General features: G+C 35.4%; 1 protein-coding gene across 2 annotated transcripts in view; it reads left to right on the top strand.

Moving 5' to 3' along the window:
• Nucleotides 1-702: 702 nt before the first annotated feature.
• The window catches only part of LOC128982648 (uncharacterized), a 37,072-nt gene continuing 23,567 nt past the window's right edge, over nt 703-14,207 (top strand). For both annotated transcript variants that reach the window (XM_054401603.1, XM_054401599.1), the window contains exon 1: nt 703-891. In XM_054401603.1, the coding sequence (XP_054257578.1) occupies nt 724-891 (168 nt within the window). In that variant the 5' untranslated portion in view covers nt 703-723. The remainder of the gene's footprint in view (nt 892-14,207) is intronic.

Genomic DNA, 14,207 nt, shown 5'->3' with positions numbered 1-14,207 from the left:
ATCCAAAATCAATTCTGCCTTTGTTTCATGTAAATGAGATGTCTACTTACAGTATCTAAAATCAATAATGGTGCATTTGGTTCACGTTGATTACAAATGGATTACAAATGGTCAAGGGGATGTCTACTTGTAATATCTAAATTCAATGTTGTATCTGGTTCACATAAAAGAGATGTCTACTTGCAGTATCTACAGTCAATCTATATATATAAAGCTCAAATACCACAGACTCATTCACTAAGCCCGCGGGTACAGCTAGTATAATATATATTTGGTTCACATAAATGGAAAACCTAATTGCAATATCCAAAGTCAATGGTTCATCTTTTTCTCATCAATTAAATATCTACCATGTAGTAGGTATCCAAAGTCAATGGTATATTTGCTTTACGTAAATGGAATGTCTAATTTTAGTATCCAAAGTCTAAAACTTTCAAAATTGGTTTAAAACTGTGGAATGAGTTTCAGACACAAAACTTTACCTGTGTAGGTAAATTAGATCAAGTTTTGTTACTTAGAATTGCATACGAGTTTAATTGATTTAATTTAAAGATGAGCTTTATTTATTAATGGAATACATTATTTATTTGAAATGTAATTGCACTTTTAAAGCTTTGAAACTTTATCAGTTATGTAACACTATCAAAACTATATACAATAAAGCCAACAGTTATGTTACAGTTTCTGTATGGGGCACATTTAGTGGTTGTTTGTTAGTTGAAGATGGCCAATATTTTTTATAAATGGTGGTACCATTTGTGCGTGATTGTTGTGGTCGTTGGATGTGAACTCATAGATATGAATTACGTTGAGGACAATATCATAGAGGATGTGATAGTAACTCCTTGCTATCTTGACATGGGCTACATAGACTTGGACAAGTATGGTGTGGTGAGAAAACTTCCTTGTCTAACATATAACAAAGGTTAGGCAGGATTCTTCTATTGTATGATCTAGTGTTTAGAGCCAGGGCACCTGTCATGGAGGCCCACGTTTATATCCCATTTATTATCAATGTGACACGTTGACTTGGTCCGAAAACAAAAAAGTCAGATTTCTCAGGAAAAGGAAAACTTATTATGATTTTTATTAATTTTAAATCCCTATTTCATCAAAATTTGCAATGTTTTTATTGTATTTATACTCGTTTAAAAGTTTTATTTTCTTAAAAATACAGGGTGAATAAAAAGTAAAGACTTCCCCATCTAATATTATTATAAGTAAATATACAGAGATTTGGTGGTTATGCAATCTTAGCACGGAGATTCATTTTATGATTTTAAAATTTTGAGTGGTGTCCCCCCAAAATGGGGGTTTTTGGAAGCAACTTTAATTTTTTTTAAGTAAACCCCCTTCAAATGAAGTGCCCCCACCTCATTTTGAAGTGTTTACAAAAACTTGAAGAATTGTGAAAACCAGAGTTCGCTGTCCAAAATGGTAACCAATATTACAATTACATTGATTTTTCTTATCTTTTAAATGTGTAGATTTTAATACATTTGACGGGCTACAATTTTGGATGGATTAATAATATTGAGCATTAACTTTTAACATTTAAACATTATATTAAGCATATTACATTTAACAAAAGCCTGCCCCCTTGGTCGATAACTCGACCAAAAGTATGTATTGTGCAAACTTCTCTATTTTCAACCCACACTGTAAATAAAACATGTGATTGGAATTTCTTTAATCTGTTTTGATTTTCCGTTTATATTTTCTTGTTATTTCATCACTAAAATAGCAACCCATAAGGCCCATTTAATTTTTAAAAATTAAAAATTCATTTTTGTGCTTATTTTTTAGCCTATTTTAATTTATAAAAGGATTTTGCACATCTACAGGGAAATATCTTTCATATGGTACCTATCGCGTGTAATTGGGCCCAGTAGAATAGTCAGGCTAGCTGTCATAAGTTTTGCAAAAGTTTTTTAGTACCTATATAATATAATATTTAATAAAATAATACTTAAAACTTTGTGGAAACATATAAGTTGTTTGAAGATAAAATACAACCAAGATAAGATCAACCCTGTTTTAATACCAATTTCCAAAAACTCATCACATAAACAAAAACAAACAAAAAGTCAGCTGATAAATAATACAATTAAATATGGTATTTAATATGGTATTTTATGGTATTGTTTGGTTGTAAAGACAGTACAACACTTCCCCCTTAAAATTAACCTGAGCTCTCCCTATCATTATTTCTAACTTGAGTCCTCGTAGCTCATCCAACAGTCCATTACATTCTTCTAGGACTCGCTTAAACCGAATATCTACAGACCCATAACTATGTTGTAGGAAACCTTCTAGTTCTTCTTGAGTTTTCTGCAGAGGTTTGGTATCCTCTTCACCTAGTTGTTCTTGAACTTTCTTCAGAGGTTTGGTATCCTCTTCACCCTCTACCTCCACAAGATCCTTCTCCTGAATCAATTGCAATTGGTACTCTACTCTAGCTTCAGCTCTTGCCTGTCTCTTGGTGGCCAATTGAGTCTCAGGCTCTTTGGATATCTGGTCGAGCGCCGGGTAATTAAATCCCTTCCTATCGTGGCACCGGCCTCCTGTCAATGACTTTGTATCCCACTATGTTTCCATCCTTCTTAGTTCTATGGTCATTCTCTTTCTGAAGCTCAATGTTGAATAGTTTCAACCATTCCCTTCCAAATACACTGTCTACATTTCCACGAATAACGTATAGGTTGCCCACAGAAATCTGATCTTTATAACAAATTTTGACTGTTGGAAAACCTACGGGGCGAATCATTTCTCCTGTATATGTCCCTAACCGTATTCTTGTTCTATTTAGAATCTTTTCTGGAAATAATTTTCGAAACAGATGTAAAGGTATTGTACTGACCGCAGCGCCAGTATCCAACTCAAAATAGTTACGCTTGTCATCAATGGTGCATTCTAAATAATTTTCCTCGGCCTGTTGACAACTTCTGGTTGATAAAAACTATCACACAGTTTAGATAGTTTACTACTTTTTTTCTGCCTATCTACAATGGATAACATAGACATGAATGGTACATTTTGACACTCACCCTCATCGTCATATTCATTATCTAGTGAAGCGTCGTCAGTTTGTAGCATGTTTTGCTTCTTTCTCCAACAAACTTTTTTGAGATGTCCCTTTCTGTTGCAATTCCAACAATTTATGTCTTTAGGAATTTCACAGATACTAACGTGATGGTTTCCTCCACACCTGAAACAAGCTGTAGTACCCTTTCTTCCTTGCGAATATGCAGTGTTCCTCCTTCCTTGAATCTGAAATTGTTCTTCCACTTTTGATTACAAATTTGATTCTTGGATTTTTGTTGTTTCACTTTTGATCTGTTCAAAGTTACTAGCTATTTCAATACACTGGTTAAAGTTTTTATTTTCATGAATTTCCATTAATCTTGACAACAACTTTTCATCATGAAGCCCCGAAATAAACTGCTGCCGCAAGTGGACGTCAGTTGTCGAAGAGAAACATTTTGGACATTTGAAATCACATTTACTGGCTAAGTTTTTTAGGTCTTTGGCAAAACTACCTAAAGATTCGCAAGGTTTCTGGACTCGTTTACTGAACTTGTGTTGCTCTGCGATAATACTACCCTTAGGCTCAAGTAATATTTGTAAAGTTTCACACAATTCATTGTAACTTTTATCTTCTGTGTTAGATGGGCTTAGGCTAATCCTTAGATCATGGAATACTTTAGGTGTCAACAAATTTATCAGATACTGCTTTTTCTTTACTTCTGATGTGATTTCATTTAAGTCAAAAAAATTATCTATTCTCACCATGTAGGATGTCCAAGTCTCATCGTCTTCATCGAATTTATCAAAATTAGAACAAAACATTGGTTTGTTCGGTATCACTATGCGTTCCTCCTCTAGTTCCTGATGTTTTCTACCGTTCTTCCTCATCCTCGTCGCCATTATAAGTTGTTTGAAGATAAAATAAAACCAAGATAAGATCAACCCTGTTTTAATACCAATTTCCAAAAACTCATCACATAAAAAAAAAATGTCAGCTGATAAATATTACAATTAAATATGGTCTTTAAAGACAGTACAAAACACTTAAAGAATCTTCATGGAAAGAACATACTGTATAAGTAACAATGTTCAACAACACTTCGATAACAGAGCTTCCAGTCAAAAGTATTAGACAAAATGATAACAATAGTGTAAAAGGGTAGATCACTCAAGGAATTAGGATATCTAGTGCTAGGAAAAGAGAACCAAGCAAGTTAGCCAAAATGAATGCAATCCCATGGTTACTTAAAGCCTGGCCCTCTATAAAAAAAGCAAGTTAGCCAAACATTGTAATAATCAGTAATGTACCGTATTCAATATTGTAAGACTAGCTGTTACCCGAGGGCTTCGCCCCGTTTGACTTCATAAGTGTTAATAAAACTATTGATTGCCGTACTGGTTTTAAGTGGCATTTCAAAAGGCTTTTTATGGTTACTTTGAAGAACAACATTGGACTTAATAAACTGTCAGGGCAGAGCCCTAGTAGAGTATAAAATAAAATATGACTATGTCCTTTAAGCCTGTGGTAACATTGGCTCTACTCATGAAAAAAACTGCTTAGTTGGTCATGTAGATTTTACGTTATTGACATACTTAAAACATTCATATCTATAATATTAGTTCCTTCCATCCAAGTCATTGACTTGATCAATAATGCACTAAAATGACTAACCCAACAATCCGTTTCCCAGAAATTTCTTTGGGGTAAAACAAACTAAATAGTTATTTATAAAAATTTTGGATTGGAAAAAATAAAGTCAATATAAGTTGATGAAATTATTATGGACTTAAAAATAAAATCACCCTATTCACACAATATCACAAGTTATTTATTAAATTAAAACATAACACATAACATTTACAGTCAATGTTTATGCTAGTCTGTTTCCAGATGTCTGTCCTGCAGTATGTTACTGTACCTCAGGACAAGGATGATTGTTTTAGCGAATTTCCCATATAGGGAATATGCTATTACCTTAGTACTCATGGTAAGACCTGGACCCAGGACCGATTAACTTTTTCGTTTTGAGGTCCCTAGAGGTCAAAAACGCCATCCGATCAAATTCATATATATATACTAGTTGGCTTGTAGGGAAATAAGTCTCTAAAAAGCTCAAGTGTAAAACAAATCATTGTAATATTTAAACAAACTCAGAATCAAAATGATCTATCTGTCAGGATAGATAGGCTATCTCAGTACAACATATCTTTTGTGTAAATACAGTTTGTTTTTGTCTTTGTTTGCTTTTGTTAATGCAATTTTCAATAGATAATTTGCTGTTTAGATGCTGGATAAGAATGCCTTCAGAGGTTTAACTCTGCTAAAACCAGCAAACATGTTTAATTGTGAATAAATATTGGTTTACTAAGTAAGTCGTTTACTAAGCTTTGGTCTTTTGGTGTTGGGATGATAAAAAGGCTTTCCTAATTAAAATATCGGAAATCTTCCTCAAATATGAAAAGGCAAAAAAAGGTGTGTTCGAGATAAGCTTAGTTCATGGTCAAAACCGCTAAATTAGCACCCCGACCCAGTTATTGTTTCTAGGTGATTTTTGTAAAGGTTTAACAATATTAGTGTAAAGTAAAGGCATCCCATAAAAAACGCCTGATCACTGACTATTTTGCGACTGGTTAGGGTTCCATTACCCAGTAATCGATACTAATTACAAAATTACTTTTCATTAGCATCATCGACATACATATTTTTGGTTAGTTTTAAGAATTGGAAACTACCTCTAGGCTTTACTGTTTTATATGGATGCTCCCTTTACTACCGTGCATGATAAGTAATAGACCTTATTTGAACCTTTATTGCTTATAGCAACAAGCAGTACCAGGTTAAAAATCTCCAAACTAAATTTTTTTCCGCCCATTGAAACTTGTCATAATCAACAAATACCTGTACAAACCCATTTCATCTTTATCCCCAAGTTGTTTTCTAAGAGTAGTTGTTTAGGTTATTCCACTTCACACAAAATTTAAACACTACATAAATCTCAAATATAAATGTTAGTAAATTTACAAAAAAGTGCAGAATAAATTTTTAACTTATGTTTTGAAATCAAAACACAGCAGAAGTTTTCCATTTAATCTTGAATCGTTTATTCTATTACCGTAGGTACTCATAGTAAGACCTGGACCCGGGACCGATTTACTTTTTTGTTTAGAGGTCAAGAACACCGTTCAAATTCAAATGTGTGTGTGTCCGTTAGCATGATAACTTGAGCAAATATGATCCGATTTTGATTAAATTTTGTTTAAACATGTAAACCTACATTCATCCAAACGTGTTCAAGAAACCAGCATGATCGGACTATGGGAACGGGAGTTTATGGGAGGTTTTATGGGGTAAAAATTGGTTTCTCCTATTTTTGACCCAAAAAACATTAAGTTTAGCAATTTCTTTCCAAATAATTTTGTAGAGCTTAAAAAAACAAATAGTTTAGTAATTTAGTATATTGAAGCGTTATTATGCGCCTAATGGTTACGGAGAAAATTCAAAAAAATTGTAAATTTAAATTTTTCAGTTATTCTTATGGAGAATAAGTCAACTGTTTTGTAGTTTACTTGTTCATAAACATATTTTGATGAAATTTGGAAGATGCATTTATTTCTTACTAAACTATTACCATAAAAAAAATACCCTCCCTGTTGCAGCAATCCTAAGTACTAGTTAAACTAACGCTATTTAAATAGGGAATAAAATAAATGTGATATTTTTAAGGAGATATTTTAATCCAATCAGGCAAATGGAAACTCGCTTGGTCAGCAGGTTTGCTGCGGCGGGGGTATTTAGCTATTATAGTTTAATGTACAGTATTCCAATTGTTTAGCTCGTTTAGCCAAAATAAGAGCTCAATAGACTTTCATTAACGGACAACTTTCGTAATAGCTGTATCTGTTTTTCTATACTACAAATAGCTTGACATAGTTTAGTACCATTATCTTACTTATGATAAATGATGTAGAAATGATGTCAGACTATTACAAATAAAAGTACTGTATTTGCAATGGAATTAGGACAAGACAAAAGTAAACAAAATAACAATAATTGAAATTAGAAACAAAACATATGGTAATAAATAAATACAAAGACCATAGAACATTGAGTCATTATGAAACATTACATATTTTCCCCTCTGACAAAAAGTACTGCAACTTTGGTCAGAGGCCGGCGATACAGTAGACTCCCTCTTATTCGGACTCCTCGGGACCGAGGCCAGTCCGGATAACGGGTTTTCCAGTTAAAACGACGTCCCCAAAAACTTGTTAAAAAGGACCGTTTGAATGCATACTGTACACAGTACAGTAGTTGACTTAAATTTAGGAGAGCATTGTATTTAGACACTTTATCACTGGTCTCAAATCTTTCCCACGAGAACAGTCGTTTCGTTACAGTTCCACCCACTTCCTGCCGATCTAGTCCGGTTAAACCGATGTGCTGATAAAAATTTTCCGGTTAAAGAGATGTCATCTCCGCCGAGTGTAGTCCGGTTAAACCGATGTCCAGTTAAAAAGTGTCCAGATAAGAGGGAGTCTACTGTAAGTTCCTTTTGATGTTGTGATGTCTACATTCGTAGTTGCCCATCGTGACCTGGGTGGACAGCCGAGATTGGGCCTATGATTGAATCGCCATAATACAACTGTCTGTGTTAAGAGAATGGGCGGTTTCGATATGAATTGCTTGAGTCGATAAACATGTAAATAGGACACCATATCTTTTCTCATGCCTGCGACCAACAGTTATTTCTATAGGTCCGAAAAAATCTCGATGCCCTGATGGTCAAATTTCTCATGAAACATCTTTACAATAAGTTTTTCTGTATGAGTTTTACCATCTAAAATTATAGGTTGCTTTTGACTTTCGCTTATTTCTGTTAAATTATTTATTCTAATAGACATTACAATAAAGTATGATCAATGAAGGGATCCAAATAGGATATTCTACTAGACTTGGGTACCGTAGGGGTTTTGATCTTCAGCAGTAAATTATTTTCTTCATTGAAGCTTGAATTTTGAGACATTGACGTATGATGTCTCATGACGAGTGTGACAAACAGTCACCGATGTATGTTCAGCCTTTTGAATTTCCTCTGGGTGAAGTTCTGGTATATTTCCAAAATCTACTTTGACCATCTTCAGATTCTTTTTGGTGGTAGCAGTAGTACGATGTCTTAGCTAAAAAATAAATCTGCATACCCATGGAAACAGACGTGTCACTTTTTCCCAAGAAGAAATGTTTTCAACTGCCAGAAGAGGAGTTTTTTCATCACAGCTCACAACTCCATTCTCACATTAGCTATGGACTGCTTCTTTGGGGGCACGCTTTGGAGTGCCACAGAATGCTTTTGCTGCAGAAGACAGCGGTGAAGACCTCTAGTGATTACCTAGATCACTGCCAGCACTGTTTCGGAGTTTGGGGATACTCACCGTACCATCAAACTACATCTTGGTTTCGCTGGTATATGTTATCGACATGAGGCCTCCTTTACCACCAGAAGTGAAATTCATGACCACTACTTAAGAAGTAGATCTAATCTGGACATCCCAAGACGCAGGCTATGAGTCTGGCTATGAGAATACCCGCTTTGAGCGTGTTTTGGTGCGGTGGCTTGGACATGGCTTTCTACTCAATTGATGAGTGTTTTGCCGATTGACTCACCTCCCTGCTCGCCATTTGTGCTCTGTAAATATGAATGTTACTTAAATGTTTTCATATTCAACTTTATGTGTGAAGCATTGTTTAAATTTTATTGACATGAACAATCCAGTTTTTGCTGGTAAAAGTTCATGACGGAAGGAAGGAAGGAAGGATGGTTGTTTGTTTGAGTGATAGTACTTGTACCATAGCAAGCATTCCTTGTGAGTACCTCTGGCAAAACTATGGCGTAAATATGAAACTGCTGCGTAGGCTTTTATATGAAACTAACTGTACCTTTTCGGTGTTTCAGTGAAATGAAAAGTTTCAGATTCAGCATTCCATTACATTCCGAGGTTACGTTTTGTAGATAGACAACTTTCGGGTTGCAGCTGTTTTATAAAGTTTGCCTTCAAATCCTCTGATATTACAAGTAAAATATCTTTTGAGATTGACAACCAGTTGTAACTATCTAGACTTGTGAATTTTGGTTATCTGTTGTATTCTAACTCTAGCTTCTTCTTCTGTGTCAGTAGAGTCTAGTAGATTCTCCATGTATTCACTTGAGAGGATTGCTTTGCTTGCTTCTGGGTAAATATGTAGAAATCTCTTGGTGTTGCCATACACAATTTTATTTTTGTAAGTGCAATGGTCACTTGGTATTCAGCAAGAGCTGTTCAACGAAAGAGTAAGGTAAGTACATACATTGTTTAACGTGGTTTTTACTTTCACACTCATGGATGTTGGGTTGAAATGTTAAGTTGCATTGTACCAGCATGTCGTAAGAGGTTTGGTTTAACCAATGAATACACAAACTATATAGTTTGTTCATTCATTGGTTTTACCCTTAAAACCAAGTTTTTCCGCTGTTCTGAAATCAAGCAGTGACTCGTTGGACCATTCTCCAATAATGCAAATGTTTCAAGCTTACAACTTGCACCGTATAAAGTGCAGGACAGACTAGAAGAAAAATCTGGTTATTTTTCGTACCATCAATGTGATTACCAATAACTTGTTTCTATTCACCAGGACTAGTAGTGTTTACTTGAAACGCTAATTTGTCTGTATGAGCTTGAGGGGACTGTTTTTCCGTTTTGTTGGTGTGGAAGAGGTGGTAAAGGAACAATTTGCATCCATTGATTCAACAAGCTTTTCTAATTTTACTAAATTTCAGTAGGTGGAGTCGGAAACAATATAAACAGAATTTCTTTTCAGATACCATCTTCCATCTTTCGGTCACCTCAGCCTTCCTGAAAACTCTACAACGTTCACTTTTGTGACTGTCGAGACAAAACATACAGTTAAACCGGTAGTCTTCAGTAGAGCTGGTAAAATTCAGCTTCATATCACTTTTCCTCTGTCAGAGCTTCTCTTTTGTAGGACGGAAACAAATACTTTTAAGATTGAGCATTGTTTTTCCAACCGAATGGAAAACTCCTTCAAGTCGGGACTGATAAGAGAATTATTACTTACATGCTCAGCCCACCTGTATTTTAAACTATACGGAAGTTTATTGATACATTCATTTAAGGGTTCAACTCATAGTTTTCCAGGTGCAATGACTCTGCTGTAGCAGCAAAATTAATATTTGTCAAAAACTCTACAAGACTTGTTGTGTCGTCTTCCTTGATAGAAGGTAGCCTACGAGTTTTTTTTTACATTGACTCAAAAATGAGTTTGGGTCTACCAAAACGCATTTGTATACTCTTGATAATCGAAAGAGGCCTAATCATTCTAAATAATGCTTCTCCCTCTAGGCAATTTCTTACTCTTATGAGGTTGTCATCCTCACTAAAAATATGTGCTGTTTTTTCATACGCCGAATGAAATATTGGCCATTTATCAGGCTTGCCAATGAAGCTGGAAGTTTTTGACAAAATAATGAAACAGGCTGGATAGCTTTTTTGAAGGTATGCACAAGCTTTTGCACAGCTGAAGTCATGATAGCTGATGAAGACTGAAGAACTGTCAGATATTTTACTCAGCCACCTTTCAACTTTGCTTTGCGGTTCTTCCTCGTTATCATGATTTATAACAAGTCCTACCTTGGTTTCAAATCGATTACTAGAGCGACTGGACTGCTGACTATCACACACCAAAGCAAACACTCAAGCTCAGCTCTCAGTGTCAGAAGTTACTTCTAGTTCTCTGGCTTCCATGTGTCGCTGTCGCTTTAAAATTTCTTTCATTTGTCGTTCCATTTCTTCAACTTATCGCTTTCGCTCCATTTATCTTTCTTCTTGGGCTCTTTCCAATTTCTGTATTTCTTCCTGTCTCTTAAACTCCACTTCCATTAGTTGTCGTCTACTAGAAGAAGTACTAGATTTGGCGAAACTGATGGTTGGTCTTTACTTGGCTTTGGATTAACAGTCTTGTCGTTGTTATTCCCAATTACCGGAGTATATCTGTCTGGAGGGTGTCTTTCCCTCTCTGATTTTCTTATTGAAAAAACAAATGAAAGGACTGTATTTGCATGGAATCCAGACAAAACAAAAGTTAACAAAATCACTATAATTGAAATAATAACAAAAACATATGGCAATAAATAAATACAATGAATATAGAACACTAGCTGATGTACCAAGGCCCCACTAGAAAAAACAGGCCATGCTACAGCTATGGGCAGCGCAACACTACGTCACAGTGGTGGATAGTTGTACTAAACTCTGACCATTAAAATCTTACTAACCGCCAGCTTGTTTATTTACCTAAAAACATATGGGAATGGTGATGGCAATGAATTTATCAATGAAATCTATCGACTAGTGTGACGTCATGGATCCTGCAGCATGGCCTGTTTTTCTAGTGGGGCCTTGGTTGTACCCGTGCTCTGCAACAGCAAGAGGACACAAAATAGAACCATTTTGATCTTTACATCTGTTGTATGAAATAGTTACACATCCACCAACGCTTTCAGAAACAAAATTCAGCAAATGGACTTTATAGAAACACTCGGTGAAACCCGTCGAAATCGACATACTGTAAATTGGCTGTTACGTAAATATTGACGTTTACATGCATTGTTAATCAACGTATCTTATAAACGATTGTGATCTAGTTTAAAAAGAATATGACCTTTCTGTCGTGACAGTAGCTGCTTAAATAGTACTTACTCTTACAGCCAAAATATTGTGACACTTTCAATAATGTTACCAACGCAGTGAGCCACGGTCCGTAATATAGGTCACTGCAAATAATTTGTCAAGATAGGTACCGTACCATTTTAGGCAAGGTTTTTGTGTTTGGATGTTATTAGACGCGATAAGAGCACAATAAACTTCTTCTGCAGATGACCCGTAAACCCGTGAAATAGATATAAGATAGTTCAATAAGAAATAATTGTAAGAGTTATTGTGATATAAGGATTTTCCACTGATTTGGTAATGGAACTTTATATTGCAACACATGACATGATACAGAAGAAAATCCAGTTTAAAATCAGAAAATAGCATTGCAAATACTTCTTTTGGACTATTCAGTAACTCCCAATAAATGTGTGTTGTTTAAAATACAAGTACCTGGGGACCGAGCTTTGCTCGGGGAAAATCATTAGTTCACTCTGAAAGCAGTCTTAGTATTGGAGATACATAAATCCATTCCCAAACTCCACACGATTCGCCTTTTACTACGTCCTACACCATTTCCTACGTCATGGACCTGTTTCCCTGCATTCCCATAGCACTTTAGGATTGTAGATACCTTAATCTAATCGTTATTAACAGATCCCACACTCCGGACAGCTCGCCTTAACTACTTCCTTCACCCCTTCCAATGTAGCGGACCTGTTTTCCTTCCTTCCCATAGCATTTTAGGATTGCAGATACCTTAATCTAATCAACATAAACAGTTCCCACACTCCGGACTACTCGCCTTGACTACTTCCTTCACCACTTCCTACGTCGCGGACCTGTTTCCCTCCCTTCCCATAGCATTTTAGGATTGCAAATACCTTAATATAATCGTCATAAACAGTTCCCACACTCCGGACAGCTTGCTTTGACTACTTCCTTCACCACTTCCTACGTCGTGGACCTGTTTTTAGCGAATTTCCCTATAGGGAAGTAGCTATTACCGTAGGTCTCATGGTAAGACCTAAGCCCGGGACCGATTTACTTTTTCATTTTGATGTCCCCAGAGGCCAAAAACACCATTCGTTCAAATTTTTATATATCTATATATAGATATATATATATATATATATATAGATATATATATATATATATATATTTATATGTGTCCATCCGCACGATAACTTGAGTAATTTTTGTCCGATTTTGATAAAATTTGGTGTGAAGGTGTAAGGCGGGATAAACTTGAATGAGTTCGCGAACCAGCATGATCGGACTATGGGAACGGGGGTTTATGGGGGGTTTTATGGGGTAAAAATGGGTTTTTCCCATTTTTGACCCTAAAAACACAAAATTTCACAATTTCTTTTTAAACCATTTTGTAGAGCTTCAAAAAACAAATAATTTAGTATATTGAAGCGTTATTATGCGCCTAATTGTTACGGAGAAAATTAAAAAACATTTTAATTTTAAAATTTCCATGTTATTCTTATGGAGAATAAAGTCAACTGTTGTAGTTTGCTAGTTTATGAACATATTTTGATAAATATTTTGGAAAATTCATTTATTTCTTACTAAACCACAGTACCTTTAAACATTTTACATAAAAACAACTCTTTTAACCTCCCTGTTGCAGCAAACCTAAGTACTCATTAAACTAATTCTGTTTAAATAGGGAATAAATATGATATTTTTAAGGAGACATTTTAGTCTAAATCCAATCAGGCAAATGGAAATTCGCTAAGTCTGCAGGTTTGCTGCGGCGGGATTATTCTCCCTTCCCATAGCATTTTAGGATTGCAAATACCTTAATCTAATCATCATAAACAGTTCCCACACTCCGGACTACTCGCCTTGACTACTTCCTTCACCACTTCCTACGTCGCCGACCTGTTTCCCTCCCTTCCCATAGCATTTTAGGATTGCAGATACCCTAATATTATCGTCATAAACAGTCCCCACACTCCGGACTGCTCGCCTTTACTACTTCCTTCATCACTTCCTACGTCACGGACCTGTTTCCCTCCATTCCCATATTATTTTATGATTGCCTTTACTACTTTCTTCACCACTTCCTACGTCACGGACCTGTTTCCTTCCCTTCCCATAGCATTTTAGGATTGCAGATACCTTAATCTATTCGTCATAAACAGATTCCAGTCTTGGCACTGCTACCCTTGACTACAATGTATCGAGTAATCCTCAGTATAATCTTTGCTAAATATTAACAAGTGATGTTTTTCTTTTTGTACTGTATTTCTAATTTGCTAGTATACTGTGGGTAGTTGGCTTATTATGAACACATGCTACAACTTCAAGTCTTTTGTTTACTTTTTCCTTGTTATTTAATTCAGCCAACATGGTTACCTAGCAACCCATAAGACTAATGTTAAAAAAATGTGATTTTCAGTTTCATTTTTCTACTTAATTAGATTTTTGTTGGCAGTTCTAACTGCAGTAAACTCGTTTTTAGG

The sequence above is a fragment of the Macrosteles quadrilineatus genome, unplaced genomic scaffold (genome assembly GCF_028750875.1).
Source record: "Macrosteles quadrilineatus isolate MER2022 unplaced genomic scaffold, UCM_ALF_1.0 Scaffold_1__1_contigs__length_201487025, whole genome shotgun sequence".
Lineage (NCBI taxonomy): Eukaryota > Metazoa > Arthropoda > Insecta > Hemiptera > Cicadellidae > Macrosteles > Macrosteles quadrilineatus.
The sequence above is the reverse complement of the archived record's forward strand: the minus strand, read 5'-3'. Positions and strand labels throughout refer to the sequence as shown.